This window comes from Alosa sapidissima, chromosome 6 (assembly GCF_018492685.1).
Source record: "Alosa sapidissima isolate fAloSap1 chromosome 6, fAloSap1.pri, whole genome shotgun sequence".
In the NCBI taxonomy this organism is placed as follows: domain Eukaryota; kingdom Metazoa; phylum Chordata; class Actinopteri; order Clupeiformes; family Clupeidae; genus Alosa; species Alosa sapidissima.
Window position 1 is genome coordinate 36,903,700 of NC_055962.1, and position 26,262 is coordinate 36,929,961.

Consider the following 26,262-nt stretch of genomic DNA (forward strand, 5'->3'; position numbering starts at 1 on the left):
GACAACTGAAATATCGGTTTTACATATCGGTTATCGGCCTCCTGTTTTGGTAATAATTGATATCGGTATCGCCCCTGAAAAAAACATATCGGTCGATCCCTAGTGTGTGTGTGTGTGAGATATGCTGTGTGTAATGTGTGTGTGTGATATGCTGTGTGTAATGTGTGTGCGTGTGTGTGTGATATGCTGTGTAATGTGCGTGCGTTTGTGTGATATGCTGTGTGTAATGTGTGTGTGTGATATGCTGTGTAATGTGCGTGCGTATGTGTGATATGCTGTGTGTGTGTGTGTGTGTGTGTGATATGCTGTGTATAATGTGCGTGTGTGTGTGTGTGATATGCTGTTTGTAATGTGTGTGTGTGATATGCTGTGTATAATGTGTGTGTGTGTGTGTGTGTCTGATATGCTGTGTATAATGTGTGTGTGTGTGTGTGATATGCTGTGTGTAATGTGTGTATGTGATATGCTGTGTATAATGTGTGTGTGTGTGTGTGTGATATGCTGTGTGTAATGTGTGTATGTGATATGCTGTGTGTAATGTGTGTGCGTGTGTGTGTGATATGCTGTGTAATGTGTGTGTGTGATATGCTGTGTATAATGTGTGTGTGTGTGTGTGTGTGTGTGTGATATGCTGTGTGTAATGTGTGTGTGTGTGTGATATGCTGTGTAATGTGCGTGCGTATGTGTGATATGCTGTGTGTGTGTGTGTGATATGCTGTGTATAATGTGCGTGTGTGTGTGTGATATGCTGTTTGTAATGTGTGTGTGTGTCTGATATGCTGTGTATAATGTGTGTGTGTGTGATATGCTGTGTATAATGTGTGTGTGTGTGTGTGATATGCTGTGTGTAATGTGTGTGTGTGTGATATATGCTGTGTAATGTGCGTGCGTATGTGTGATATGCTGTGTGTGTGTGTGTGTGTGTGTGTGATATGCTGTGTATAATGTGCGTGTGTGTGTGTGATATGCTGTTTGTGATGTGTGTGTGTGTGTGTGTGTGATATGCTGTGTATAATGTGTGTGTGTGTGTGATATGCTGTGTATAATGTGTGTGTGTGTGTGATATGCTGTGTATAATGTGTGTGTGTGTGTGATATGCTGTGTATAATGTGTGTGTGTGTGTGTCTGATATGCTGTGTATAATGTGTGTGTGTGTGATATGCTGTGTGTAATGTGTGTATGTGATATGCTGTGTGTAATGTGTGTGCGTGTGTGTGTGATATGCTGTGTAATGTGTGTGCGTGTGTGTGATATGCTGTGTGTAATGTGTGTGTGTGTGATATGCTGTGTATAATGTGTGTGTGTGTGTGTGATATGCTGTGTGTGTGTGTGATATGCTGTGTATAATGTGTGTGTGTGTGTGTGATATGCTGTGTATAATGTGTGTGTGTGTGTGTGTGTGATATGCTGTGTATAGTGTGTGTGTGTGTGATATGCTGTGTATAATGTGTGTGTGTGTGTGTGTGATATGGTGTGTGTAATGTGTGTGTGTGTGTGTGTGTGTATCGCAGGTACTGCTGCATTACCAGACAATAAGTGAGCCGGCGACTATCAGGAAGTTGGTGAGCATCTTACACAAAAGCAGCGGAGAAGTATTGAAGAAGAAACCAAAGTGAGTCAGCAGGCTGTGTGTGTGTGTGTGTGTGTGTGTGTGTGTGTGTGTGTGTAGTGTGTGTGTGTATGTGTGCGTGTGTGTGCGTGTGTGTGCATACTATGTGTGTGTGTGTGTGTGTGTGTGTGTGTGTGTGTGTGTGTGTGTGTAGTGTGTGTGTGTATGTGTGCGTGTGTGTGCGCATACTATGTGTGTGTGTGTGTGTGTGTGTGTGTGTGTGCGTGTGTGTGTTGTGTCTGTAGCAACTCCTAAAAGTTAATGTGTAACGTAAGAAAGTCTACAAAGCGTGTATGTATTGTTCTTCTGCCTCCGCTTGCCTGTAGGTTTTACTGCACTTTACTGTACTTTTACTCTACTGTACTGAAATTTGTTCACAATATGAAAGTGTAGACTGTATACTGTCGAATTATGCGAAAACATGAAATTTGACATTTTAACCCGTACGTTTGTTTATCGTGGATTTTCTCAAAATAGCACTGTGCGCAAAGCGACTGGTTTCACCTTGCAGGGTCACATATGTGGTGTGTTTGTTGTATTCACGGCAGCATTTACAAGCGTTATGTGTGGTGTGTGTGTTGAACGTAGAACACTGATAACTGTATTGAAAGGTGCATGGACGGGCACATTGACCGCAGCATTATTGGATGGTGAGTCATTCCGTGTCAAATCAGACAAAATCCAGGAAAATGGTTGTAGCACCGACTCCAATTTCCCTCAAAGTTTGTCTACACTTTTCATAGTCTTCGATTCAATCATTAAAAGTTTGTACCACAGTCTCATTGGTTTTATAGAAGTCCCTAGTTTCAGAAAAAACCTGCAAAAAAAGTGATATTGAGGGTCTCAAAACTCCTTTATTGTGACATACCTGCCATGAATCAGTATTTTCTCTAGAAATATAATCCTTCTTTAATGTTAAATCTAATCCTTAGTTTTGTGTCATTTTCATGCAGCTGAAATGGTATGTGGGGTAGGTAGTAGGACCATACAAATCTATCTGGTTCCCAAAACACCTGTAACAACATGCATTTATTCTGTGAATGGGACTTGGTACAATATTGATACTTTACACATTAAATATCCATCTACTTACCTATTTTTACATAGATGATTATGGTCCGATTAGGTACCCCACATACCATTTCATTTGCTTGAAAATGACACAAAAATACAAACACGCTTTGTTTTATTCTTATTATTGTCATGGTCATTTGATGTGGAGACTTCAAATTGTGGGAAAACATTAATAAGCTGATGTATTTGAAGAAGAAATAGTGACTGATACCAAATGAAAAAAACAAAACTGTTTTTAATATCCTCAACATCACATTTAATGCACATTTTTCCGAAATCTAGGGCCCTTTTGAAAGTCAGGAGACATTTAGTACAGACTTTAAATTGTTTACACATGCTTTTTATGAGTTGGTCTTCCACCCTAGAAAATTTGAGGAGACTAGGGAAAATATTTGTCAAGATATTGATGCCCAAACATGGCACGTGTTTTTCAAGCTGTAAAAATTAAAGAATTTCAAGGTCTGAAAAGAAATATTTCACAGGCCTTGGTTTTAGGACCCATTGATGATATAGACAAGGTTTAAACAAAATCTGAGACAGTGCAGCAACAACCTTATTTGATTTGACACGGAATGACTCTGGTGTTCTGTGTGTGTGTTGTGTTGCCCAGGTGTCTATGACGTGTATTGATGGCTACATTGATAGCTGCATTGATATGTGTGTGTTATGGGTGCGTGTTGGCATAATGACGTGTATTGATGACTGTATTGATACCTCCATTGATAAGAACATGTGTGTGTTATGTGTTGTGCGTGTTGCGCAGTGACAAATGTGTTGTGATGTGTGTTACCCCCTCAACAGACATTTGACAGGCATGGTGTGTGTGCATGCGTTTGTGTGTATGTGTGTGTGTGTGTGTCTGTGTGTGTGTGTGTGTGACACAGGTGTCTGGGTAAAGGTCAGAACGCAGTGGTGGAGATCCAAACCCAGCGTCCGGTCGCTCTGGAGCTCTATAAGGACTTCAAGGAGTTGGGCCGCTTCATGCTCCGATACGTGGGCTCAACCATCGCCGCTGGGGTCGTCACCGAGGTAACCACCCTGCTCAGGGTCATCAACACATTTGCCTGAGTCATCAACACATTTGACCTCTGTTAAAGCTCAGCTGAGTAAAATGGTTTATACAGGTCAGGACTATCAAAACTTAATATGAGGTTATTAGACCGTAGCAGCACATGGGCCACAGGAAAGCACACTGTAAGCAGCCTCTTACAAAACTTGATACGGGCATCTGAGATTATTAGAATGAATTCAAGCTTTATTTTCTTAGTATTTAGCAGTGATTAATTAGGGACTGTTCGTTATTTATTTAAGGGGCCACCAGAGGAGTTTTGGGAGCCTTAGTCAAAAAAGGCGTGACCCTCCCTCGCCAGCAAGAATTTTTTCTATGACCCTCCAAAGTGATTGAGAAAAAACGCATGGCCCTCCCCAACAATTTATTGATGCCTTCTAAAGACCTACTGGGTCAGTTTGGGAGCTTGCATGCTAGCACTCCTTCCTTGAAATGCCTTTAAAGGCTGTCATTTGCACAATTTCACAAATAATCACCGGGACACACAAACATACCTATCAACTTTTTCCAGGTTTATCTACCATACCTATCAACTTTTTCCAACTTTTTCTCCCGCTGTCTTCTCCCGCTGGCAAGGCACTTTTAACTTACGTGCATGAAATCATGCGATAGCCTACACGTAGCCTACTGTCGGTGCATTTTAATAGTAGACTAATAGACTACACCAGCTTGTCTTTAAGAGGGAAAATTGTAGGCTATAGCCTATAACATTAGCTGAGTCACATATTTGGCCATAAGCCGCTTAGCTACATCATGAAACCAAACTAGTGTAACAAAGGCAAACAAACTATAACAGGGGTAATTAATTGGGCGTGAATCATTGTGCTGAACGTTATTTGTCAATATTCAGAAACACACGACATTCAAACTATTGATAAGATGTGCACTATGGACCCGACAAACACGGGACGTCCCCCGGACCTCATGCCGACATTCACGACGTCCCCGATTGGTCCCGAACGTCATGTTCTCTAGCGGACGTTCCGGTGACCTTATTGACGTCCGGAGCAAGTTATCGTTTGGTTATTGCGTGACGTCCGGTGCAGGACTTTCTGGGGACGTCACCGTCAGGTCCCTCGGATGACATTTGCATTTGGTCATTTCAAATACCTCCTAAGGACCCGACAATAACGTTATACCGGGGACATGGGGGGGACGTTTGTTTATTACACATGGCAGCAGAGTTGAGAGCGCTCTGGCTACCGCCTGCAGGACGGAGACATCACATCCATGCACGACTTCACGTTACATGTCTGGGGATGACTAAAGTATCTATCTATCTAGTCTCTAGCAGTAGCTGCATTAGCCTACCGTAGTTTAAGGCAACATATCATACAGTTTATGAAGTTGTGCGTCTTTGAGCAAAGTAGAACCATATGTCTACTTTGCTCATAGACGCACAACTTCATAAACTGGGAAAAGGGTTAACGTTAAACTCAAAATGTATGTGCTACATGTTTATCTGTTTTATTTTCAGAAACACACACACACGGCCAAATTGGGACTGAACCGCCTTTTGGAGCTGAATACGATGCAATAAAACTAGAGAAATGTTAAAAATGGACCACGTAGCATTTGTTTAGGGTTGTCTAGCAACATAAGTGACAACTTAATTTGTAAAGCAAAACGATCTAGCTCTACATTGCAGAAGAATTAAGGATACTGCTTCTTCATGACTTGTTTAAATGTCATTGTAATTTATTTGACGCATGCTCGCATTTAAAACTGTCACGCATAGGCCTAGCTGTCCCCGATGTTACAGCAGCTCCTTGTGGAAACAGCAAAGAGTGCACATATCATTAATTTACTATTTTTGGCTATTATTAGTTTTTAATATTTTGAAACAATATGGTTTGAACAATTTATCTTAGGCTAGCCTAGGCATACTCTGATGATGTTTTGAACATATGCTACGGGATATGCCCATTAAAACGTCGTATTAGTTTATTAAGAAAATGACACCGTAGATGTGAAAGCAGCACATCCTAGCGGTATAAATGTCCATGTCTACTCATCATTAATGTAATGCATTCGGAGAAAGTGATTTTATACATGCGTGAAAATATGAGGTGAGTGAAGTTGATTGTGTAGTTGTAGAACAAGTCATTAATGCGTGTTCATGTTCCGTCTACCTCTCTCCCAGCAACGCTGAGATTTACAGGATGTAATACCATACCAAATCGCGCTTCATGTTTTTTTTTTTTACCATCGTGGAAATATAAACGTCGCGCGCATAACGTTGTGGTGACCATTACAGGACGTCCTCTCAAAGTCTCGTGGACGTCTTTTAGACCTCCCGAACAGAGGTCCGCGGGACGTAAAGGGAACCCTACACAATGTCGAGGAGGTGACGTTCGCCAGGGGACCTTTAGGGGACGTCGCCAGGACTTTATTTTGTTTACTGGGGAACTGGTCTGTAGGCTAACATTGGACAAATAAATGACACTGACTCGCCATATTCTGACTCAGAAAAAAAAAAAAAATTCTTGCTTACTTTGCCGCAAACTCATCAATGAAATCATAGGCCAGCGAATAGAGTCTTTTTCCATTCATAGAAGGGCGAGCCCAATAGTCTCTCCTGTGACGATGTGCAAATAGGTTTTAATAGCCTATTTAACTTCGAAAAGCTTTGTTCACCCGATGCCAGTCACTGACCGCAATTTCAAAGTTCGGGAAGGGTTGTTCAATCTTTTTAAGTTGTGTAGTAGCCTATCTGTCCCCTTTGGAATTATATATCGAGCCTATTGGTCCAGTGCGTTAGGCTATGTCCTGGGATTCGGCCGTGCTCAAAAAGAAAAAAAAAACTTCAGGCTAGACTTTTATGGATGGTTATGAGGAGCAATATGAGAGAGAAATTTGATGATCATTGATCCTTGTTTTGGGACGTTAAGCCTTTTCCATAGGCGTCAGTGAAGGAAATTGAAGAAACATGCTGTCACGTCACCTAAAGTTCATAGGCCTAATTTGACTTCATGCTAAATTTTTTGAAGGTTCTTAGTAGGGCTGGGACAACGCGTCGACGTAATCGATTACGTCGACGCAAAAAATACGTCGACGCAAAATAAGCGCGTCGATTTGTCAGACCCAAAACGCGTGCTGCCAAATATTTTGAATTTTACACCTTCAGTGTTTCCCATACGTTGACTAATCTGTGGTGGGGCGCCACAAAACCGGCTGTCACACATTGATGTTCTATGTTGTACTATTTAAATTAAAGATAAGATAAAATCATTTGAGCTGCACTTTTTACACACGCAGCTTTTCCCTGCCCCGCCAGCTTTCTCTCATAACGAGCCCACTGCCCCTCCTCTGCATGTGCATTTAACACAAAATATTTACGATTGTTGAAGGATTGTTGTTGCCACATAGAAGCATTGCATAGAACACGGCTGGCTAAATTGCTATTAAATCTGCTTAGCATCATGACCATGCTGTGCAAATTTGTTCAAAACTGCTGCAGTCAAGTTAACTCTGCTAAGGTCTTATCACAACATAGTACATTGAGGAGACTAAACTTAGTTAAGTTATGCAATCAAGCAGTATCTCAAAGCTAACGTTAGAATACTGTTTGGATGTTGAGTTTAGCATGCTTACTTACAGCTGCTTGTCAATTTCGTTACTCAGGGTTCATTTTATTGACACTGACACTGAATGTTTGCAAAATCCCGATGTAAATGGAAAAGTGTTTTCCAAGACTCAAAAGTGCTTGTCCCAAGGAGAAGTACAAACTGTTATTTGAACTAACTACGTTAGTTCTTGAATTTCCCCTGGGGATCAATAAAGTATCTATCTATCTATCTACGTTATTAATTGCATCCATACATCAGCTGCGTTTTAACTGCGTTAGTGTTACAATTGCAAGGGAACGAACGTCTTAAAGTGACAGGCACTCAATTAGACCTATACACTACTGAACTTTATTGAATGCTACCTCTGACTAAGAATGCATTACTTTGCACTTGTATAGTCTTTTATTTTGGAATTTTAAGAGCAATAAACATATATTGCAATGTTAAGGAATTCATGTTTTTTCATTCAGATATATAAATCAACATGTATATTAGTCAATTCATGGGGAGATAATCGATAATCGAATCGAAATCGAAAAAATGAATCGTTAGATTAATCGATGCATCGAAAAAATAATCGCTAGATTAACCGTTTAAAAAATAATCGTTTATCCCAGCCCTAGTTCTTAGTGATTATTAGGAACAATATGAGAGAAATTTGGTGATCACTGATCGTTGTTTTAGGACATTAAGCCACGTCAAGCATTTGCTTAGGCTAATAGGCGTTTATGAAGAATAAACGCTTAATGTCATCTTTGGTCAGGTGCGAGGCCAATCAGACGCGAGGCCCTGGGTGACGACCCAAATTTAGCGGTGTTCATGAATACAAAAGTTGGGTGACCCTCCCTCCTAGACTAAAAAAAAGTTGGGTGACCCTCCCCTCAACAAAGAATAAAAAGACATGACCCTCCCCTATTTTCCTCCGGTGGTCCATTCTATAAATACCGAACGGTCCCTTAGTGCATAGTCAGTGATGATCACATACTGTACGTGGCACTTCAGTGCTATCTGTAAATAATTTGTCACCTGGAACTCAAAGTGACATGGGGTTGAATACTTAAGCCTATTTCAGCTCAAAATCACATGGGGTTGAATACTTATAAGAAATAGCATATTTCTTTTAATTCATGTTTTTTCAGCAAAACTAAAATCGCAGGCGTATTTTTGAAAATCATAACAAGTATAAATGTTTTCGTTAATAATACTGATTTAGCATCTTTTTTAAATGTGAAAATGTTGGTGAATTTGAGGGGGTTGAATACTTTTGCAACCTACTGTAACGGCTGGCCGCAGTGGAAGCTCCTTTCATGGAGGTCTTCAAAAGGACTAGGCGTTGGTTGTTTTCTCTCTGTGCCAGGGTGGCATAATAAATCAGTATAGCAGTGCAGGTAGGTGTGAAGTCTCATGTGATTCTGTGTGTGTGTGTGTGTGTGTGTGTCTTTCTCACAGATCAAAGAATGACCAGCGCTCAGACTCGTACCGGAGGCCTCGGAGGACTTCAGACGAGAAGCTGGGCCAAAGAGCTCGAGAACAAGTGCAATTTCCTCCCCCCCACCCTGTCACTCTTGGGCTGGCTCATGTACACACACACACACACACACCCACACCCCTCATGTCAGCTTCTTGCTGCCTAGAGCATGAGCGCGTTGTTGGACGTTAATATGGAGGAGGGGATCAAAGACAGACAGACCAACAGGGCTGTGTTATTTTTATTATTATTATTATTATTATTATTATTATTATTATTATTGAATATTTGAAGATGCTAATGTGGCATTAGCATGCTATTACCAAACATTTCATTTTGTAGACCCAGGAGGTGATGGAAGGCATTTAGTGGGTGCTAGTTTGGCATAGCACTTTTTATTTTCACTTGGGGAATGTTTGGGTGCACAGGAGTGGTGCTGGCATGTTACTGACATGTTGCGTCCTCAAATAGGAGTCCTTAAATAAACAAATCTCTTACACAACTTAGATACACACAAACACACACACACACACACAAAATGAATCCCTTCTCGTAAGAATGGACAAAGTAACTTGAGAAAAAAAGCAATGTTGTAAAAAAAAAAGTGTGTGTCCATCTGAATCACACACATTCCCACACCTCACACATAAAGGCGGACCCATGCAGCTATGTATGTAAGCACAAGGATTCTGGAACGTTCTGCTCCTCTCCCTCTCTTTCTCCCTCTCCCTCTCTTTATCCCTCCCTCCTCTCTCTCCCTCTCTCCCCAGCTGAGTCAAAAGGAATGTTTTTACTTCAAATTTCAGTTTTATTCAGTTTGCGAATTATCTTATTTAGACTGAATTTAAAACGTTGTCATGCCTTACCTGTTATTCGGGTGATTATTATTATTTTTTAATTAATCATTTGTTTTGAGGGAGACACATTTGACTCAGGAAATTGTTTGTTTGTGTGGATTATTGAAAAAAAAAAAAAAAAAAAACCCAAATACAAACGGAAGTGTAAGACACTGCAGCCGGGTGGTGGGAAGAGGAGTGATCCTAAACCGTACTGATCCCAACTGATTCCACAACAAGCCCATTTCCTCAAACACATTCAATATGGCACATCATTACCACCATCATCATCATCATCATAATCATCATCATCATCATCCTCCTCCCAGTGGGAGACTTGGCTTGCTTAGCAGCCCATAGGCACTGGAACAGAACTGGCTGAAACCTGGTCTCCCCTGCTAGATCTCGGCCTCAACTCATCCGAATGGGAGCCACATCTGGGCCTGATCCGCTCCTAGGGTGTCAACCCTGCTTTGGTCACAGACAATCAGGGGGGGAGTCCTTGAGAAAGATCAAGAGAAATCCTAATCCTTAATTGTAATTTAAAAGCTAAGGTGGTTGAAATCCTAATCCTTAATTGTAATGTAAAAGCTAAGGTGGTTGATCCTAATCCTTAATTGTAATGTAAAAGCTAAGGTGGTTGATCCTAATCCTTAATTGTAATGTAAAAGCTAAGGTGGTTGATCCTAATCCTTAATTGTAATGTAAAAGCTAAGGTGGTTACACTGGAAGGAAGGTGGTGTATCAAGGCTGCATCTGTTCCATATCAAGAGGCAGAACACTTCCTGTTCTGTCCACTACACTTCCTGTTCTGTCCACCACACTGGAGTCACAGCAGAGAGTCAGGGGGTAATGTTGGGATTCAGTTTTGTTGAAGAGAGAGAAGACACTATCAGGGCAGAAAGAGGGGTGTGTGTTTAGCCTAGCCTAGCTGAGCAAACAGTCATCGGCGTGCTAAACATCCTGTCTGAAGGGAATTCAAGTGCTTAATAACACCTACTTGGTCATTTCTATGCTTCCTTCTGATTACAGATTTTTTACTTTTGTCTTGTTGGGGTTTTATCCCCTGGGGGTTTGAAGGCATCAGAACGAGCTCTGAGGCTTCTGGTGGAGCCAGAGGAAAGGAAATGGGAACCAGGTTGAAATCCCACTGGAGTCTTGGCGGCTTTACTTGCATGTTGGAGGGCACTCTCCCGATATTCCTTCCGGCCTTTTTACGGCTCCTCGCCCAATCAGAGGGTTTGCCGTTAGTGTTTCTGCAGCAGCGGACCTGGAGTGTGGGCCATCATAGGCTAACATATCTCATTATTCACTAACGTACCTACAACCCTCCAGTCTCTTAATGTATTTAAAGCGGATGTTTACAAGCTGCACATGGGCAGCCCACTGTAGCCTTCATGCGGAATAATAAAGGTGATAAATTATATCTGTGTGATTTTGTTTTCATCTCGCAACTTATTATCATGCATATAGGCTCAAACCTACCAAGAACGTCTATGCCTTCTACAAACACCATAGGCAAACACTTGTATGTTGATATATGTTTATCTGTTTACATCATACCATTTTTTTTTTATCATATTGTAATGGTGCGGAATTATATTTCTTTATCTCAGAAGGTCAGTTTTTTTGCAATGAAAAAGAAAAATGTGACCAACACAGAACTGAAAAATTATACAAATGTTGCAGCTCAGAATTGAATGCAATACATACTTTTGTTAATTTTATGCATTTTTTTTTCTTTCTGTGACTTTTTTTTTTTTTTTGTCAATGTGAACATATAATTGGTATATTTTATTCATTATGAATGTAGAAAGGTCTTAAAATGTATTTAATTGAACTAAAACCCTGTAGAAATCATGTACGAACAACAGTTTTAAAGAACTGCAAAAACACTAAACCCCATTCTCTGAACCAAATGCTCAGTCAGATGCCTGAACACATTTATTGAATCGATCACTCTTGACAAAGCCATAAACAGTTTTCACCTAGTGCAATACAATTTGCAGAACTCATTGACTCTTTTTGCAAAACTCTAAACACATTCTAATGTAATAAAACACATTTTGGACGATGCATAATGGTGACCACAAGTGGTAAAAAGTAAACCCATAGAGCAGAGATGTCATAAGTTAAACATGACAGTTTAGATTAATACGTCAAATAGAATTGTCTGCGTGTTTACACATTCAAGGACAAGCTACAGCATGTATTTGTTATATTAACTAAAGTCATGATTAAATGAGTAACAGATATGTACATAAAATCTATAAGATAAACAAACTATCTATGTGATATATATATATATAGGGGCTTTTAATGCATTACCCTCCTACAGTAGGTGTCTCTAACTGTCTGGGCAATAGGTTAAAGATCAACACATAACAGTAATAAACAATTAAAGACATTTAAAGAACCAAATAAAAAGGATTTTTATTTGCCTTAGTCACATCATGATGCCCACTGACTGGAGATTGATTGAATATATAGCCTATCGACGATATTAATGTAATTTGTCACGCCTGAAGTTGAGATTAGAGATAGCACAGTTTGAATAATGAAGTGAAACCTCTGAACTCCAAATACCCAAGCTTGACATAGCTTTCCACCAGGAGATTCCACTCTCAAACTCACACCCATTATAATATGTATGTGGGAGTTTCATACGTAATTTCTGATTGTAGGTTCTGGGCTGTATCTTCTGATTCTGGCTTGGAAAGCTGATTTGAAGACTGAAGAGCTCCAAGAATAATAGTGTTGGCGTATGTTTGCATCTGGTCAGTGGTTTCATACACAGGCTCCTCTTGAACCATTGATGGTTTCCTTCAAATCAAAGCATCATAACATAACTTCAGTAACAGAATTACTTTTAACTTGGCCCTCTATATGAAGTAGAAAATAAACAGTTGAATGTCCCTTCTAAAAACAAGGGTAACATAACTCTTAACACACCTGATCCGCCGACGCAGGAGAGCCACTCCTAAAGCAGTCAGAAGGCCCAGCAGTGTGATGATCAGTACTGGTACCCAGATCACTGCTGAGGGGAGCAGAGAAGAAATTAGGGACACATTTAATTACACATTTACTATCTGACTCATATTCTCAAATTCTCCTTATAATTTATATAAAATGTGAAGTTTATTAATAGGATACACCCCTTGAGATGGGCCATCTAATTTTCGAGGGAGACCTTCATGCACACACACAGAAAAACAATACAGTAGACAAGACAAGTCACAGATATACTCATACATATTCAGACAGAAGAGCTCTCCAACACCTAACCACATCCAAACAAGTCATTTGCCTATGCTAGCAGAAGCCTCCGAAACAATGCTAATTATAGCTCATTTATAGCTAATTTCAGAACTTTTAGCCATGAAGCGAAAATTAAAAGGTTATGGGGGACGTTATCCCTATGGGAATCCAGGGAAGAGGGGTGAGGGAGAACCAGGGACGCGGTCCCTGGCTGGGAAAAAACACGGGCTCGAACGCGGTTCGCGCCGACGGGAGATGATGGGGAAAGGGGAAAAAGTAGCGACGCGGTCGCTACGGGGAAGGGGGAGGAGGTTGCTACGGGGGAAGGGGGAGGAGGTTGCGCAGCACCCTGGGTAGGAAAAGGGAAAAGTGGGGAGGGTTGATTAGCTGGAAAAGATAAAGAGGCCGTAGTCGCGGAAGGCAAGGTAAGAGGGCTGCACGCGGGCTGCCATAACTTGCTGAGTTGAGTGAGCAGGGGAAAAGCTGTTTAGGAATAGAGAAAGAGGCTGCAGTAGCGGAATGCAAGGTAGAGGGCTGCACGAGAGGGATGCCCGAGAAGGCGCTGGGGAAGCCAATCTGCACGACCGGCGACTTGGCTCCTAGCTTGACCAAGCGCATCTTGCAAGCGAAGTGACGCCGATGCTGCAACTTCGGCAGGTAGAAGCAGACTGTGAATAAATAACCTGTCTGATTGAAGGAGGCGTGGCAAATTCCGTCATGCTCCTCCCGAAATTCCGTTTGTAAACGCCATATAGAATCTTACTTGAATTAGTTTGGCAGCTGATCCATCGTGGAGAACTCCTCATAGACCCAGATAATGATGTGACACTGATTATGTAGGTCTGAGCAGGCTGAAGCCCAGCCACCATCACTTCTGTTCCCGTCACTCGCTGAGAAATTCTCCCAGTCACATTCACCTCCACGACAGTCCACACACCAAACGGCTCTTCCCAGTTTAGGCTCAGAGAGAAATCTCCAGGTTCACAATTCAAATCAGCCACCTTTGCTGGAACTGATAAAAGAAAATGTGGATGTCACCAAATAAAGATCAAATCAGACCATCTTATCACAGGCTACAGGTAAATAGCTTTAACTTTAACTCTGATCTTAGGACTTAGGACTCGTGCAGTCACTGTATTACATGTAGGACCCCATGTGACCTTGACCTTTGACAACACAACATATACTCATACAGGCACGTGCCACCTCCTGACCGCTGCGCTAATAGTTCCTACCAGAGCAGGGGCCTCCCTCTCTATCTTCTAAAACCTCCTGAAGACCCAACTCTTCTGAGACTTCCTCTTTTCTTAGCACTACTACTGACAGTTAGACATGTTTAACTTAGCACCACTAACCACTACCTTCCTCCCTATCCTGGCTATCCATGTTCTCCCTCCCTTGACTTCACTTGAACTGTTATTCTATTCTATGTGAGTAGAACTTATTGCTGCACTAACAATATCCTAGTGGCACACTGTGCCTTTATTGCACCTTGATTGTTGTAAGTCGCTTTGGGTAAAAGCGTCAGCTAAACGACTAAACGTAAATGTAATGTACCAGTAAATTATCTCCACAGTTATTTTTATTTTGGCCCGTGTCCATCTATTGATGGATTCGATTGTATGCTAACTCACCCAAAGTAAACGTGTATTTGCATTCATGATTCACTTCATAAAAATCGAGGACCACAGTGTAATTTGACCCAGGGTAGAGTGAGGTGAAGGATACTTTCTTTTTAACCTCATGCAGCATGTACCAAGGAGGTGGGATTTGAATAAAGTCATCAGGAGATATCAGTGTGTAGAAGTTTATGTTCAAAAAAGTCTTTGTCTCAATTGAGGAGTTAGTTACAATCCACTCTATGGCAGCACAGTTGATGGCTGTGAAGAAAAGAAAGTGGTTTTACCTCTGCATGACAACAAATACAAATGTTATGTGTGTACATAACTCAAGATTAGAAAACAATAGTCATGGGCATTGTAGAATGTACTTCCTTGAGAGATTTCATGATGACTGAATAAGAAATTAAAATGTGTGAGTGAATCATAAAAAAACATTACAATGCTGTACCTACTTGTTACAAAATTTTCCACTTCAGTGCATTCACTTTGGAGGCCAAATGGTCCAGTTGTTCTCACAGAGATGTTGTGAGATGTTCCTGGTGTGAGGTCTGTCAGGTTCTGGGATGTGGTGATGGTATTATACTCTCTGGACCAAGAAGAAGTACTGATGGTGACAGTGTAGTTAAAACTGTCTGAGTTCTCCATCCAGAGGGCTGGAGCCCACGCAATAGATATGGAGTTTGTAGTTGTATGGTCTATGCTGATACTTCCTGGAGGATTGGGATCTGAAAAAAAGGTTTCATTTTTATGATCAAATCCCGTTCCGAAAACAAGCTATTTACCAACAAAATTCTGTAGATATTCTAATACGCACACGTTGCATTGGTAACTGGCTCAGACTCTTGTCTAAAGGTCCCACTCTGTGTTATGACTGTGGCTGTGTATATCTTTCCAGCTGTCAGGTTCCAAAACTCATGGGAGTTGATACTTTTGTTCAGTAGACCACTACGTCTGCTGCTGCTGCTGTTCAGGAGAACCTCATAGAACTGCACATTTCCATTAGGAGCATCCCATGACACTGTGATGGAGTTATTGGACTGTTTTGAGATGGACGGCTGGACAGTCTCTGGCCCTGGGTGACAGGAAGATAAAAACATTTAAACACCACCACACTGAAGAATAATTACCCACAATTCATCATTTATTAAGCCTTTGTTACTTATTAGTTAATGATTTGTTCATCATTAGTAATGTATTGTTCATACATAATGTATCATCAGTAAAGCATTTGTTCATACAATTATAAATGGTTTGTTCATAATAAATAGCAAAGATTCTAGAGTGCTACGCGCAAGATGGATTACTGGCTGGAAAATACATATGTTGAAGTACGTTCTAAGTATGAAGTAAAAAATGAAGTACGCCATTTTAATAAGCTCAGGTGTCATCACAGACGCTGGCTACCGTGGGAATCCTATGGCGCTGATCCTAACATGTTATCAATATTTGTTCTGTAAAGCTGTATGTTGAAATTACGAGAAACCCAATAGACCACACCATGTCTAGACCAGTTAAATATATTGTATAAAGACAATGTTGAATTATTTCCGAGGGTATATTAGGCTAGGGCACTGACACCTGTCCATCATCCACCAAAACTAAGTTCAATAGGCCTATGTTTGGGATATAGCGTTACTAAATTTCGTTACTTTATTGGGAAACAAAGTCTAAAGGTAAATTTAAATTTAAGTAATTCGTTACATACTGAATAACTGTAACGTCCATTCCTGCATTAGGCCTACTCACAATATCTGTCTATAGCCTATTAACTTATTGTCTACATGATTGCTTATTTAAAATATGGTTTAGCCTTGATAGCCTAGGCTACATTATTTCACAGAGATGTGCGTAGTGTAGCCTATAGGCTACAGCACGCATTCTCTCCCTGCACCTCTCTCCCTCAATCTCCCCTAAGCAAATCAAAACGGTGGCTTGTGCAATAACTGTTCATGCAGACTTCAATTGGCGCGGTAGCCTACACAACTTTGTTCAAAATTGATACATTCAAATTGACTTTGCGAAGTTAGTATTATAGCCTATTTATCACAACGTTGTCTGTCGCGTGGATAATCGCAAACGCAAATTTATTCAAACGGCTAAGGAATTAACTGTAGCTTATTTGTGGAAGTCGAAGAGAAAACACCTGTTTGACATAGGCCTACGCGTAGCCACGGACGGGCCTAGGCCCGTCTACTTGTCAGTCTTGCCCGTCCGATTAGAGGGCTTTCCTTCGTTTACGCTCACCATCTTAAAAAGACGCGCAAGTCAACACTGCGCTGAAAGCTCAAGAATCAGTCAAATCGCGAACAGCCACAGCTCCGTTTAATTGTCAGGTGTGATGAAATGCGTTCATATTCCACTTCTTATGCCATAAACGTTGCATGCCTATGGAAAGGTTTTGTGGTAGGATTGTCCAATGGTCAAGCTGTTGCTTCAACTTGTGTTTTAATTTATGCGACGCACCGATGCTGGGTTCATCAGTTTTGCACAAGTTTAAAACGTTTAGCCGACTGCGTAATTTGTCATTTTCGTATAAGTTCCACTTTTCATGTCATGATTGTAACATGCCTATGATAAGGCTTTGCAGTTGTACAATATGGTCAATCTATTGTCTCAATTGTGATTTATGTGACGTGCACACCAATGCTGGGTTCATGCACTTAGTCAGCCTAGAACAGGAACATTTTGGTAAGGGAATTAGTGAATGAACACACGCAAGAAACGCTTGTTAATTAAAAGTAGGCCTAGGCCTAATTTACAAAGACATGGTAAAACACTGAAAGTTAATATTTACACGTGGGTCTCACGTCGCTCTCAAGCTCAGTCTCGTGCTGCCCTCTTTTGAGCTTGTGAGAGGCTGAAGCAGTGATACACATTTGCACAATTGCGCAGCCTACGAATTTAATAAAAAGTAAATAATGCTTAATTAAATAAAGGCATGTGCTTACACAGCCTATAAGTAAATAAAAGACCCCTGCCATAATTTGAGGATTTACAGTAGGTCTAGATGAGTAGGCCTAAATAATAGGACTACAGCTAATTCATAACTCAAGCAAATTGTTTTCAATTAACATATCATTGCACAAATTAAGTTCAACGGTTAGATTTATCTGGACGTGTTTTAAGTTGGCTGCAGCTTTAACCAAGTAAATAAGCTAATGATTTTTGAAAACGAACTTCTGTGGTCATATGCATTTCACATAGGCTAGGCAAGCAGGACAATTTGGGAGTTTTTGACTGCATGGAAACGATACAAATTAGTGTCAAGCATGGTTGTGTTTAGCCTAGGCCTACCATTTGCATTTATTTAAGTTATGAACATCAGACGCTTGAGTGAAATCTCGACCTTATTAGTGATTGATAGCCTATCTTGCGCTGTGTTTAAGCAGGCCGTGAACAAAGGGTTAACTTAGCCTACAGGTAGAAAAAAGAAAAATGGTGTTAATATAACGTTAGCTAAGTTAGTTTGCCTGCTAGCTAGCTTATCAGTAGGCTATAGAGTCTCTCAATGGGAATTTATGTGATCTATTTACCAGTGCAATAGCTACTTCTGTCTAAATAGGCTAATAGACCTAGGTCTATTTACCTCTCCTTATTCAGTGTAAACTTGGAAAAAGATCAATCGGGCCTTTCACACTGTCAGTTCTTGCAGTTCATTAGCGAGTAAAAAAAAAAAAAAAACAGCTGGCAACGTTAAAAACAGCTGTTCAGGTGGGCTCATATAATTGGAACTGTAGCCTACATGAAATTTTGCGCTGAGCTTATTAAAATGGCGCCCTGTCAGGCTCAGAGCGTAGTTCATGCCGATGACGTAACTGATCTATCTTGCTCCGCTCTAGAACGCACCAACAAGGGGGGCACCAACAAGGAGCACCCAAGAGCAACAGGGGCAAGGAAAAACTCCCTTACCAAGGAAGAAACCTTGGGCAGATCCACGACTCAAGGGGCTAACCCAACTGCCAGGGGTCTTGGTGTGTGTGTTGGGGGGATGACAGGGGAGATGGGATAGTGTGCTGTGTATGTGGGGAGAGGGCAGTGTGCAATATGTGTGTTGGAGAAGCTTCCTCATGAGACAGTGTGCTGTGTATTGGGGGGGGGGGGGGGGGGGCAGTGTGCTGTAAGTATGGTGAAGGGACTTACTATTGCAAGCAGAGTACTGTATGTATGATGTATGTGAGTGATGACAGTGAAGATGTGTGTGTGGGCGGGAGGGGAGTGGAGCAGTGACTGTGTGTGTGTGTGTAGTGTGTGTGTGGGTAGGTGGGGGCAGTGTGCTGTAAGTATGTGAGGTGATGACAGTGATGATGTAAGTGTGTGTGTTTTGTATGTATGTGAGGTGATGACAGTGATGATGTAAGTGTGTGTGTTTTGTATGTATGTGAGGTGATGACATTGAGGGAAGTAAAAGTGCTAAAAGTCTTGTAGGTGTGTGTGTGTGTGTGGGGGGGGGGGGGTCATGAGTGCTGAGGAGTGAATGAGTGCAAAGTCAGTATAGTGTGAGTTCAGAGTTGGGAAATGTTGAGGAGTGAATGTGTGCAAAGTCAGTATAGTGTGAGTTCAGAGTTCGGGTGGCCTGGGGATAAAAACTTCTCCTGAGTCTCTCAGTTCTGGCTTTGTGACTACATAGGCGTCTTCTTGATTTCAGCGGTAGGAATAATCCATTGTTAGGATGAGAAGAGTCCTTCAGAATCTTTTGGGCTCTTAGGCCTAGCCTATATCTAAAATATGTTTACATTATTGTTAATACTTAATAAATGATGCAATGATATGTTTTTGATAAATATTTCCATTATTTAACAGTTGTTACATACACATGCACTAATGATTAGTTAGGGTGAGGATACATATTTTATAAACCACTTCCTAATACTACAGTACAATTCATCATTAACTAAGTGGTTAGTGAAAATGTGTTGTAGTGAAATAGTGTTAAATAATGGGAATATTACTTCATCAACAACATATTATTGCATAATTTATTAAGTATTAACAATAATTTATGAACATATTTTAGATATAGAACTATTTACTATGAACAAACCATTTATAACTGTACAAATACTTTATTTATGAGAATTAACAGTAGCAATGCCTTAGAAATGATTTTGTAATAGTTTGCAACTGGTTTATAATGGGAAAATTATTTCATTGTCAAGTGGTAGGCTTATTTATTATGAACAAACCATGTATAACCGTGTGAACAAATGCTTTACTGATGATAAATTATGTATGAACAAGAAATTACTAATGATGAACAAACCATAAACTAATAAGTAACAAAGGCTTAATAAAGGATGAATTGTGTACAAACCCAGATAACTCATTTATAAGTAGATTATTTATTGTTTAATGATGTAGGCTAAAGATCTAGCTATATGGTGAATGTCAGGTTATTGTCTAATTTTATTCCAACTTCACAATGATCATGGATAGCCTGATTAAAGAATCACTTCAAATGTGGTTGAAAGTAATGAATACTTCGTGCTCATGTTCCAAAGGTAGTGGAGTTAAAACAGTATTTGTCTTTCAAATGTGGAGTCAAAGTCACAAATTTCGAAACATATTATTAATACTCAGGTAAACTATACATTAGATACTCAAAAGGCATATAAGTACAGTAATCAAGTAAATGAAAGTTTCCTAGGTTCCTGGCTGGCTGGTGGGTGGGGAGGGTTGTCAGTGATGGGAGAGTGGGTAGAGTGTTCAGCATCCTGATTGCTTGGTGGATGAAGCTACTTGCAAGTCTGGTGGTGCGGGAGCGGAGGCTCCTGTACCTCTTTCCAGAGGGCAGGAGGCTGAACAGTTCGTGTGCAGGGTGGGTTGTATCCTTGACAATCATTAGTGCTTTGCGGGTGAGGCGGGTGGTGTAAATGTCCTGCAGGGAGGGGAGTGGTGCTCCAATGATCCTCTTAGCTGTGTTAACAGTGCGCTGGAGGGTCTTCCTGTTCTGATCTGTGCAGCTTCCGCCCCACACTGTGATGCTGCTGGACACGATGCTCTCGATGGTCCCTCTGTAGAATGTAGTCATGACGGGAGGCGTGGCACTTGCCTTCTTCAATTTGCACAAGAAGTAGAGGCGCTGCTGGGCTTTCTTCGCCAGTGATGCTGTGTTGGTGGTCCAGGAGAGGTCGTCGCTGATGTGCACCCCCAGAAATTTTGTGCTGCTCACTCTCTCCACAGCATCTCCGTCGATGGACAGTGGTGGCAGTTGTTTGTGGCCTCTCTGAAAGTTGACAACAATCTCCTTGGTCTTGCTGACATTCAGCAGGAGGTTGTTGTCTTTGCACCATTTAGCCAGCAGGTCTACTTCTTCTCTGTAGTGAGCCTCATTGCCCTTAGTGATGAGGCCTACCAGTGTTGTGTCGTCCGCAAACTTCACCAGATGGTTGGAGCTGTGAGTGGTTGTACAGTCATGTGTTAGCAGTGTGAAGAGCAGGGGGCTGAGCACCCACCCTTGAGGGGCCCCCGTGCTCAGGGTCAGAGTGCTTGAGGTGTTGTCCCCGACACGCACTGCTTGTGGTCTCTGCAACAGGAAGTCCAGCAGCCAGTTGCAGAGGGAGGTACTGAATCCTAGCTTGTCCAGTTTGCTGATGAGTTGTTGTGGTATTATGGTATTGAATGCTGAACTGAAGTCTATGAACAGCATTCTCACATATGAGTCTTTATTGTCCAAGTGGGTGAGGGCTGGATGGAGGGCAGAGCAGATTGCATCCTCCGTGGATCGTTTGGCTCGGTATGCAAACTGGAAGGGGTCCAGGGTGGGGGGTAGGGTGGCTTTGATGTGTGACATGACTAGCCGTTCGAAGCACTTCATGATTATGGGCGTGAGTGCTACAGGACGGTAGTCATTGAAGCATGATGGTGATGATTTCTTTGGCACGGGTACGATGGTGGCAGTTTTGAAAAGTGATGGGATGACTGCTTGCTCCAGAGAGGTGTTGAAAATGTCTGTAAAAACATCCTTCAGCTCTTCTGCACAGTCCTTCAACACTCGTCCTGGTATGTTGTCTGGGCCTGCTGCTTTGCGTGGGTTAATGGTGGCTAGTGTCCTCTTCACGCTGGCAGAGGACAGGTACAGGGGTTGGTCGTGGGGGGGAGGTGGGGTTTTCTGTGGGTGAGTGTCATTTTGTGCTTCAAATGGGCGAAAAAACTGTTCAGGTCATTTAGCAGAGAGGTGTTGTTCTCACAGCTCCGTGGCGCAGGCTTGTAGTCAGTGATGGCCTGTATGCCCTGCCATAGGCTTCGTGCATCTCTGCTGTCTTTGAAGTGTGTTGTTATTTTGTCTGTGTAATCCTTTTTTGCCTTCCTGATGCCCTGGGACAGGTTAGCCCTCGCTGTTCTTAGGCCAGCTACATCTCCAGCTCTGAAGGCTTTGTCTCTGGCCCTCAGCAGTCTGTGGACGTCTCCTGTCAGCCATGGCTTCTGGTTGGCCCGAGTGGTGATGTGTTTTATTTCTGTAACATCATCGATGCATTTGGTGATGTAGGAGATCACAGTGTCTGTGTATTTCTCAATGTCAGTGTGGTTGTTGTGGGTGGCAGCTGTTTTGAAGATATCCCAGTCTGTTGTTTCAAAGCAGTCCTGAAGTTGTGAGACGGCCCCCTCTGGCCACATTCTCACCTCCTTCAGAACTGGTTTGGTGACTTTTGCTCTTTGTCTGTATCGGGGCAGCAGCAGGATGCTAATGTGGTCTGATTGCCCGATGTGGGGGAGGGGTTTGGCTTTGTAGGCTTCTTTCTGTGGGGTGTAAACAAGGTCCAGGGTGTTTTGTCCTCTTGTTGGGAAGTTTACATGTTGGTGAAATTTTGGTAGTACAGTTTTGAGATTGGCGTGATTGAAGTCTCCAGCGATGATTGTGAAGGCATCCGGGTGTTCACTTTGTTGTTCACTGACGGCCCGATACAGTTCATTCAGTGCCATGCTCCTGTCACTGTTTTTGTTGCTGGGGGGGATGTACACCGCGACCAGCAGAATCGCGGTGAATTCCCTGGGGAGGTAGAAGGGTCGGCACTTAATTATCATACACTCCGCCAGTGGAGAGCAGTGTCTGTGTACTACCGTAGCGTCTCGGCACCAAGCATCATGTGTGTAAACACAAACTCCTCCACCACGTTTTTTGTCTGCTAGGGCTCGGTCAGCTCGATAGCACGTTAGCTGCTCCAGGTGTATAGCAGAGTCGGGGATGTTATCGTTGAGCCATGATTCAGTGATAACTGAAAGGTGAGTATGAATGTTATGAGGTTAGTGATGAATTGAAATGTAGTGAAATGTACTGCTTCTCTGGGGGTGGGAGGTGGATGTGCTCTAGTGAAGGTGGAACGAACAAGGAGGTCTTTAAGATTCTTGTTCTTCCTGTAGGCAGAAATGGGTGTGTACTGTGAGAAGTGAGGGTATTGTGTTTGAAGTTTATTGAAGTGTTTTTTGAGTTGTGAATGAAGATGTAGTGTATGGGTAGAGTAGGTGGACACTATAGGGATGATCTTAGCTGGGACAGCTAGAGAGGGTACAGGGAAAGGGGGCATGGGTGGGTTAGGGTAAGGGTTGAGGTTAGGGTTGGGGTTTAGGTAAGGGTTAGGATTAGGGTTCAGGTTTGGGTTAAGGGGTCCAGGATTGGGGTTAGGGTTAGAAAAAGGGTTTGGATTAGGATTGGGGTTAAGGTTAGGATTAGGGTGTGGGTTAGGGGGCCCAAGTGGAGAAGTGTCACTAGAGTTAGGTTTAGGGGGCCCAATAGTAGGATTAGAAGAAGGGGATTGGGTATGGGATTTGGGGTGGGAATTGGAAGTGGGGGCAGGACAGGTGGTGAAGAAAGAGGGAGAGGATTAGGAAGGGGGAACAGGTTGGGAGTAGGTGACAGGTGAGTAGTAGAGATTGGGTGGGTCAAGAGAGAAAAACTGGGTGAGGAAGGTGTCAAAATGGATGTTTGTGATGTGAGGCAGTGTGTGTGCGAGTGGGAGCAAGGCCAGCCAATGTTTCATTTTTTATTTTTCGCAGGAAGCGTTTGGAATAATTGCGAGACCGGAGAGCTGAGAAGAGGACAGAGGTGGCTTCATGGAAATCTGCCAGGTAAGTACATATTCTATGAAATCTGATGATCTGTGATTTGATTATTCCTTTGAAGGTATGCTTGGGATGATAACTATGTTTATGGAGTAAGGCATGTGAATCTGTGGGTTTAAAGTAAACCTTTGTGTTAATTCTCTTCTGTGAAGGGGAAATGGGAGTGAGGAAGACTGTAGTGTCCAGAAAGTTCACTGAGTGGGGGTGAATAGTGGCTTTACGTTTTATTGAAGGGTGATGTGTATTGAGAATGTCTAGGAAGTCATAGAATAATGGCAGAGGATGTGACCAAGCACCTATAATATCATCTAAGAACTGGAAATAAAAAAGTGGTTGAAATGGACATTTGGCCAAGGCTGCTTGCTCCCACTTGCTCATGTATATGTTTGCGTAAGATGGTGCAAATCTCTGGCCCATGGCATTTCCGTGAATCTGGAGGTAAGTTTTATTGTCAAAGTCGAAATCATTGTGAGTAAGACAGAGTTCTATGAGCTGTAGTAAGATGTTGTCTGGTCTTGAGGGATCCGGGTAAGTAGAGAAGATGTTCCTGAGAGCTATGAGGCCTGTGACTGTGTCAATGTTTGTGTATAAACTGTCCACATCTATTGTAAACAGGTGAGTATTGTGAGGAACTGCCATGGGCCTGATCTTATGTATGAAATCATAAGTATCTCTAAGATAGCTGGGGTGACGGGTAGACAAGGGGTTGATGAAGTGATCAATGTACATGGAGATGTTGTATGTACTGCTTGAACAATCTGATACTATTGGTCTAGCAGGAGGAACCTTAAAGGGAACAGTCCAGGTGTCGGGTGGTTTATGGATCTTTGGAAGAAGATAGAATTGGCGTGGACGGGGGTGATCTGGACCATACAGGAAGTCTCTTTGTTTACGTGTAATATAATGTTTTAGGTGAAGGGTGTTGACTAATTCTCTTACTTTCTTTTGTGTTGTAGGTTGGATGGACTGTGGAATGCGTTTGTAATAGGTGGAGTTATTTAACTGTCTATGGGATTCAAAAAGGTATGTGTGTATATCTAATATTACAATTTTAGATCCTTTGTCAGCTGGCTTTAGGATGATGAGTGAGTTGTTCTTTATGTGTGAAATGGCATGTTTTTCCTGTATGGTCAAGTTATTGGAGGTGATGTGGTCTCTGATTCAAATTGTGATGGACTGATTTATAATCCATTTTAATAAGGTGTTGTATGGTTTTGTCCACCTGGGAAGGATGTGGTTCCCAGGTGGATGGGAAGGTGAAGGGAATAGGTGTATGATTGTTTTTATCTTTGAAGCGAGCTATTAGTTTGAGGCGACGGTGATACTGGTAGATGTCCCTTTGAAGTTCCTCCTGGTTCCTGTGGGTGGGTTGTGGGTTGAATGATAGACCTTTTTCTAACAGAGAGGATTGTGGTTGTGTGAGTGTGAATGTCTAGGAAAGATTCAGTATAAGTGAATCAGTAGAGTGTGTCAAGGTTGGGTGTGTTGAGAGTGGTAGCCTGGGTTAAGGTGTTGTTTTCCGTAAATTTAGAAGGGTGCACCAGTGATATACAGGGTCACTCCTAGCCTGCTTGTACTGCTGCTTGTTGGCGATACGAAGTGTTCGTTTCAAAATGTTACTGACAGATAGACAATTTACAATCGGATAACCCCGTCATTGTAATCAAAATATGTCTGCGTTTATTTGCAAAGCTTATGTTAGCGAACTAGTATGATACTACCACAGGTTGCTTGATGCAGCCGGCTCAACACACAGGGCGAGTTGACCATTCACAGTTTTGTGTATAAAGTTAAAGCAAAAACATTTACTTAACATTTAAAAATGTTGATTAACTAGTGACATAGCCTACTATTGTCTGCTCCACATTTAATTTAACGATAGTCTTAGAAATATTGCTGAGTGTTGATCAAATGGTGGCACAGGCCTATGGTTGTACTGACTCCTTCACATTTTCATGGCCTAGCCTAATTATATAGATATTGTAGCCTACTTTTTTGTATCAGTCTTTGAAAACTAAAAAAAAACCCATGTGAATGTCAAAAAATCTTTTTGAGAATTTGAGAGGATTAAATACTGGACATAGATTAAATGTTGACGTTTTTACTTCCTCTCCCTCACATTTCCATCTTTTCTTGCGAGTAGTAACCAAAACCATATGATTTACTTGATGTTATACAAGAACAGAATAGAATTGAACAGACTTGAGTTTGGTATTTTGGGTCCGGCCATCCTCAACTGTCACAGTTTGTCATGTGGCCCCTTGTGGAAATTAGTGTCCCACCCCTGGGTTAGAGGTTAGGATTAGGGTTAGGTTTCATGTGTCATGACAGTGTCATGTGTTCATGACAGTGTGTTCAGTCACTCTTATGTCGATACTGTCAAGTAAAGTGTTACCCAATATTTTATCCATTCTGATTGTGATAATATACTGAGATACTATTTTTGTATACCAGTCTCTCTCTCTTTGAATCTGCTGTAGGGAACCGGGTAGCTCTGATAACTAATATTCCATTATGTTATACTGTATAAACATGCCTTTTTGTTGTTTAGTAGTTTTGTTTAATGTTTATTTAGTGTCTTGATTGCAGCAAACATGTAAATGTCAGGAACATGAGATGTAATGTCTTCTTCCAAAGTAGCGAGTTCTCACACACGCTTTCTCAGCATGTACACTTACAATTTCTCATTATGTACACTTA

The 26,262-nt window shown here is 41.7% G+C and overlaps 2 protein-coding genes and 1 long non-coding RNA gene across 9 annotated transcripts in view; 1 reads left to right on the forward strand and 2 right to left on the reverse strand.

Annotated features, from left to right (window-relative positions):
* Positions 1-11,051, forward strand: part of hbs1l (HBS1-like translational GTPase) — a 56,544-nt gene extending 45,493 nt beyond the window's left edge. Inside the window, exons 16-19 of one of the 5 annotated variants that reach the window (XR_006032220.1) lie at positions 1,512-1,612; positions 3,568-3,712; positions 8,771-10,301; positions 10,342-11,051. Coding sequence is in view for 1 of the 5 variants with exons in the window: in XM_042094286.1 (XP_041950220.1) it covers positions 1,512-1,612; positions 3,568-3,712; positions 8,771-8,782 (258 nt within the window). In the remaining 4 variants the exon portion in view is untranslated. Of the gene's footprint in view, positions 1-1,511; positions 1,613-3,567; positions 3,713-8,770 lie in introns of all 5 variants that reach the window. The other 4 variants (XR_006032222.1, XR_006032221.1, XR_006032223.1 and 1 more) reach the window with 4 other exon arrangements.
* Positions 11,052-11,370: 319 nt separating this feature from the next.
* On the reverse strand, positions 11,371-14,737 carry LOC121711019. Of its 3 annotated transcripts, XM_042094289.1 has the most exons (4): positions 14,518-14,737; positions 13,647-13,895; positions 12,578-12,662; positions 11,371-12,448 (listed from the first exon to the last, which is right to left on the reverse strand). In XM_042094289.1, the coding sequence occupies exons 1-4, from the start codon at positions 14,633-14,635 to the stop codon at positions 12,265-12,267; spliced, it is 636 nt and encodes a 211-aa protein (XP_041950223.1). In that variant the 5' UTR covers positions 14,636-14,737; the 3' UTR covers positions 11,371-12,264. The 3 variants fall into 3 exon arrangements, 1 of the variants encoding a protein (XP_041950223.1); XR_006032225.1 differs by lacking the exons at positions 13,647-13,895; positions 14,518-14,737 and adding an exon at positions 12,878-13,436 and having other exon boundaries at positions 12,578-12,659; XR_006032224.1 differs by lacking the exons at positions 13,647-13,895; positions 14,518-14,737 and adding an exon at positions 12,878-13,436.
* Positions 14,738-21,360: 6,623 nt separating this feature from the next.
* LOC121711758 lies at positions 21,361-26,216 on the reverse strand. Its single transcript, XR_006032427.1, has 3 exons — positions 25,440-26,216; positions 24,318-24,320; positions 21,361-21,376 (listed from the first exon to the last, which is right to left on the reverse strand). It is a non-coding gene; the product is annotated as an uncharacterized LOC121711758 (long non-coding RNA).
* Positions 26,217-26,262: the final 46 nt, after the last annotated feature.

Excerpts from the sequence above, each read along its gene's own strand:
- LOC121711019 (XM_042094289.1), bottom strand. The coding sequence starts at position 14,635 with ATGCTGCATGAGGTTAAAAAGAAAGTATCCTTCACCTCACTCTACCCT. Across the intron at positions 13,896-14,517 it reads CAAATACACGTTTACTTTGG|TTCCAGCAAAGGTGGCTGAT; the intron begins GTGAGTTAGCAT and ends TTCTTTTATCAG. Across the intron at positions 12,449-12,577 it reads CTCCTGCGTCGGCGGATCAG|GAAACCATCAATGGTTCAAG; the intron begins GTGTGTTAAGAG and ends TTTGATTTGAAG.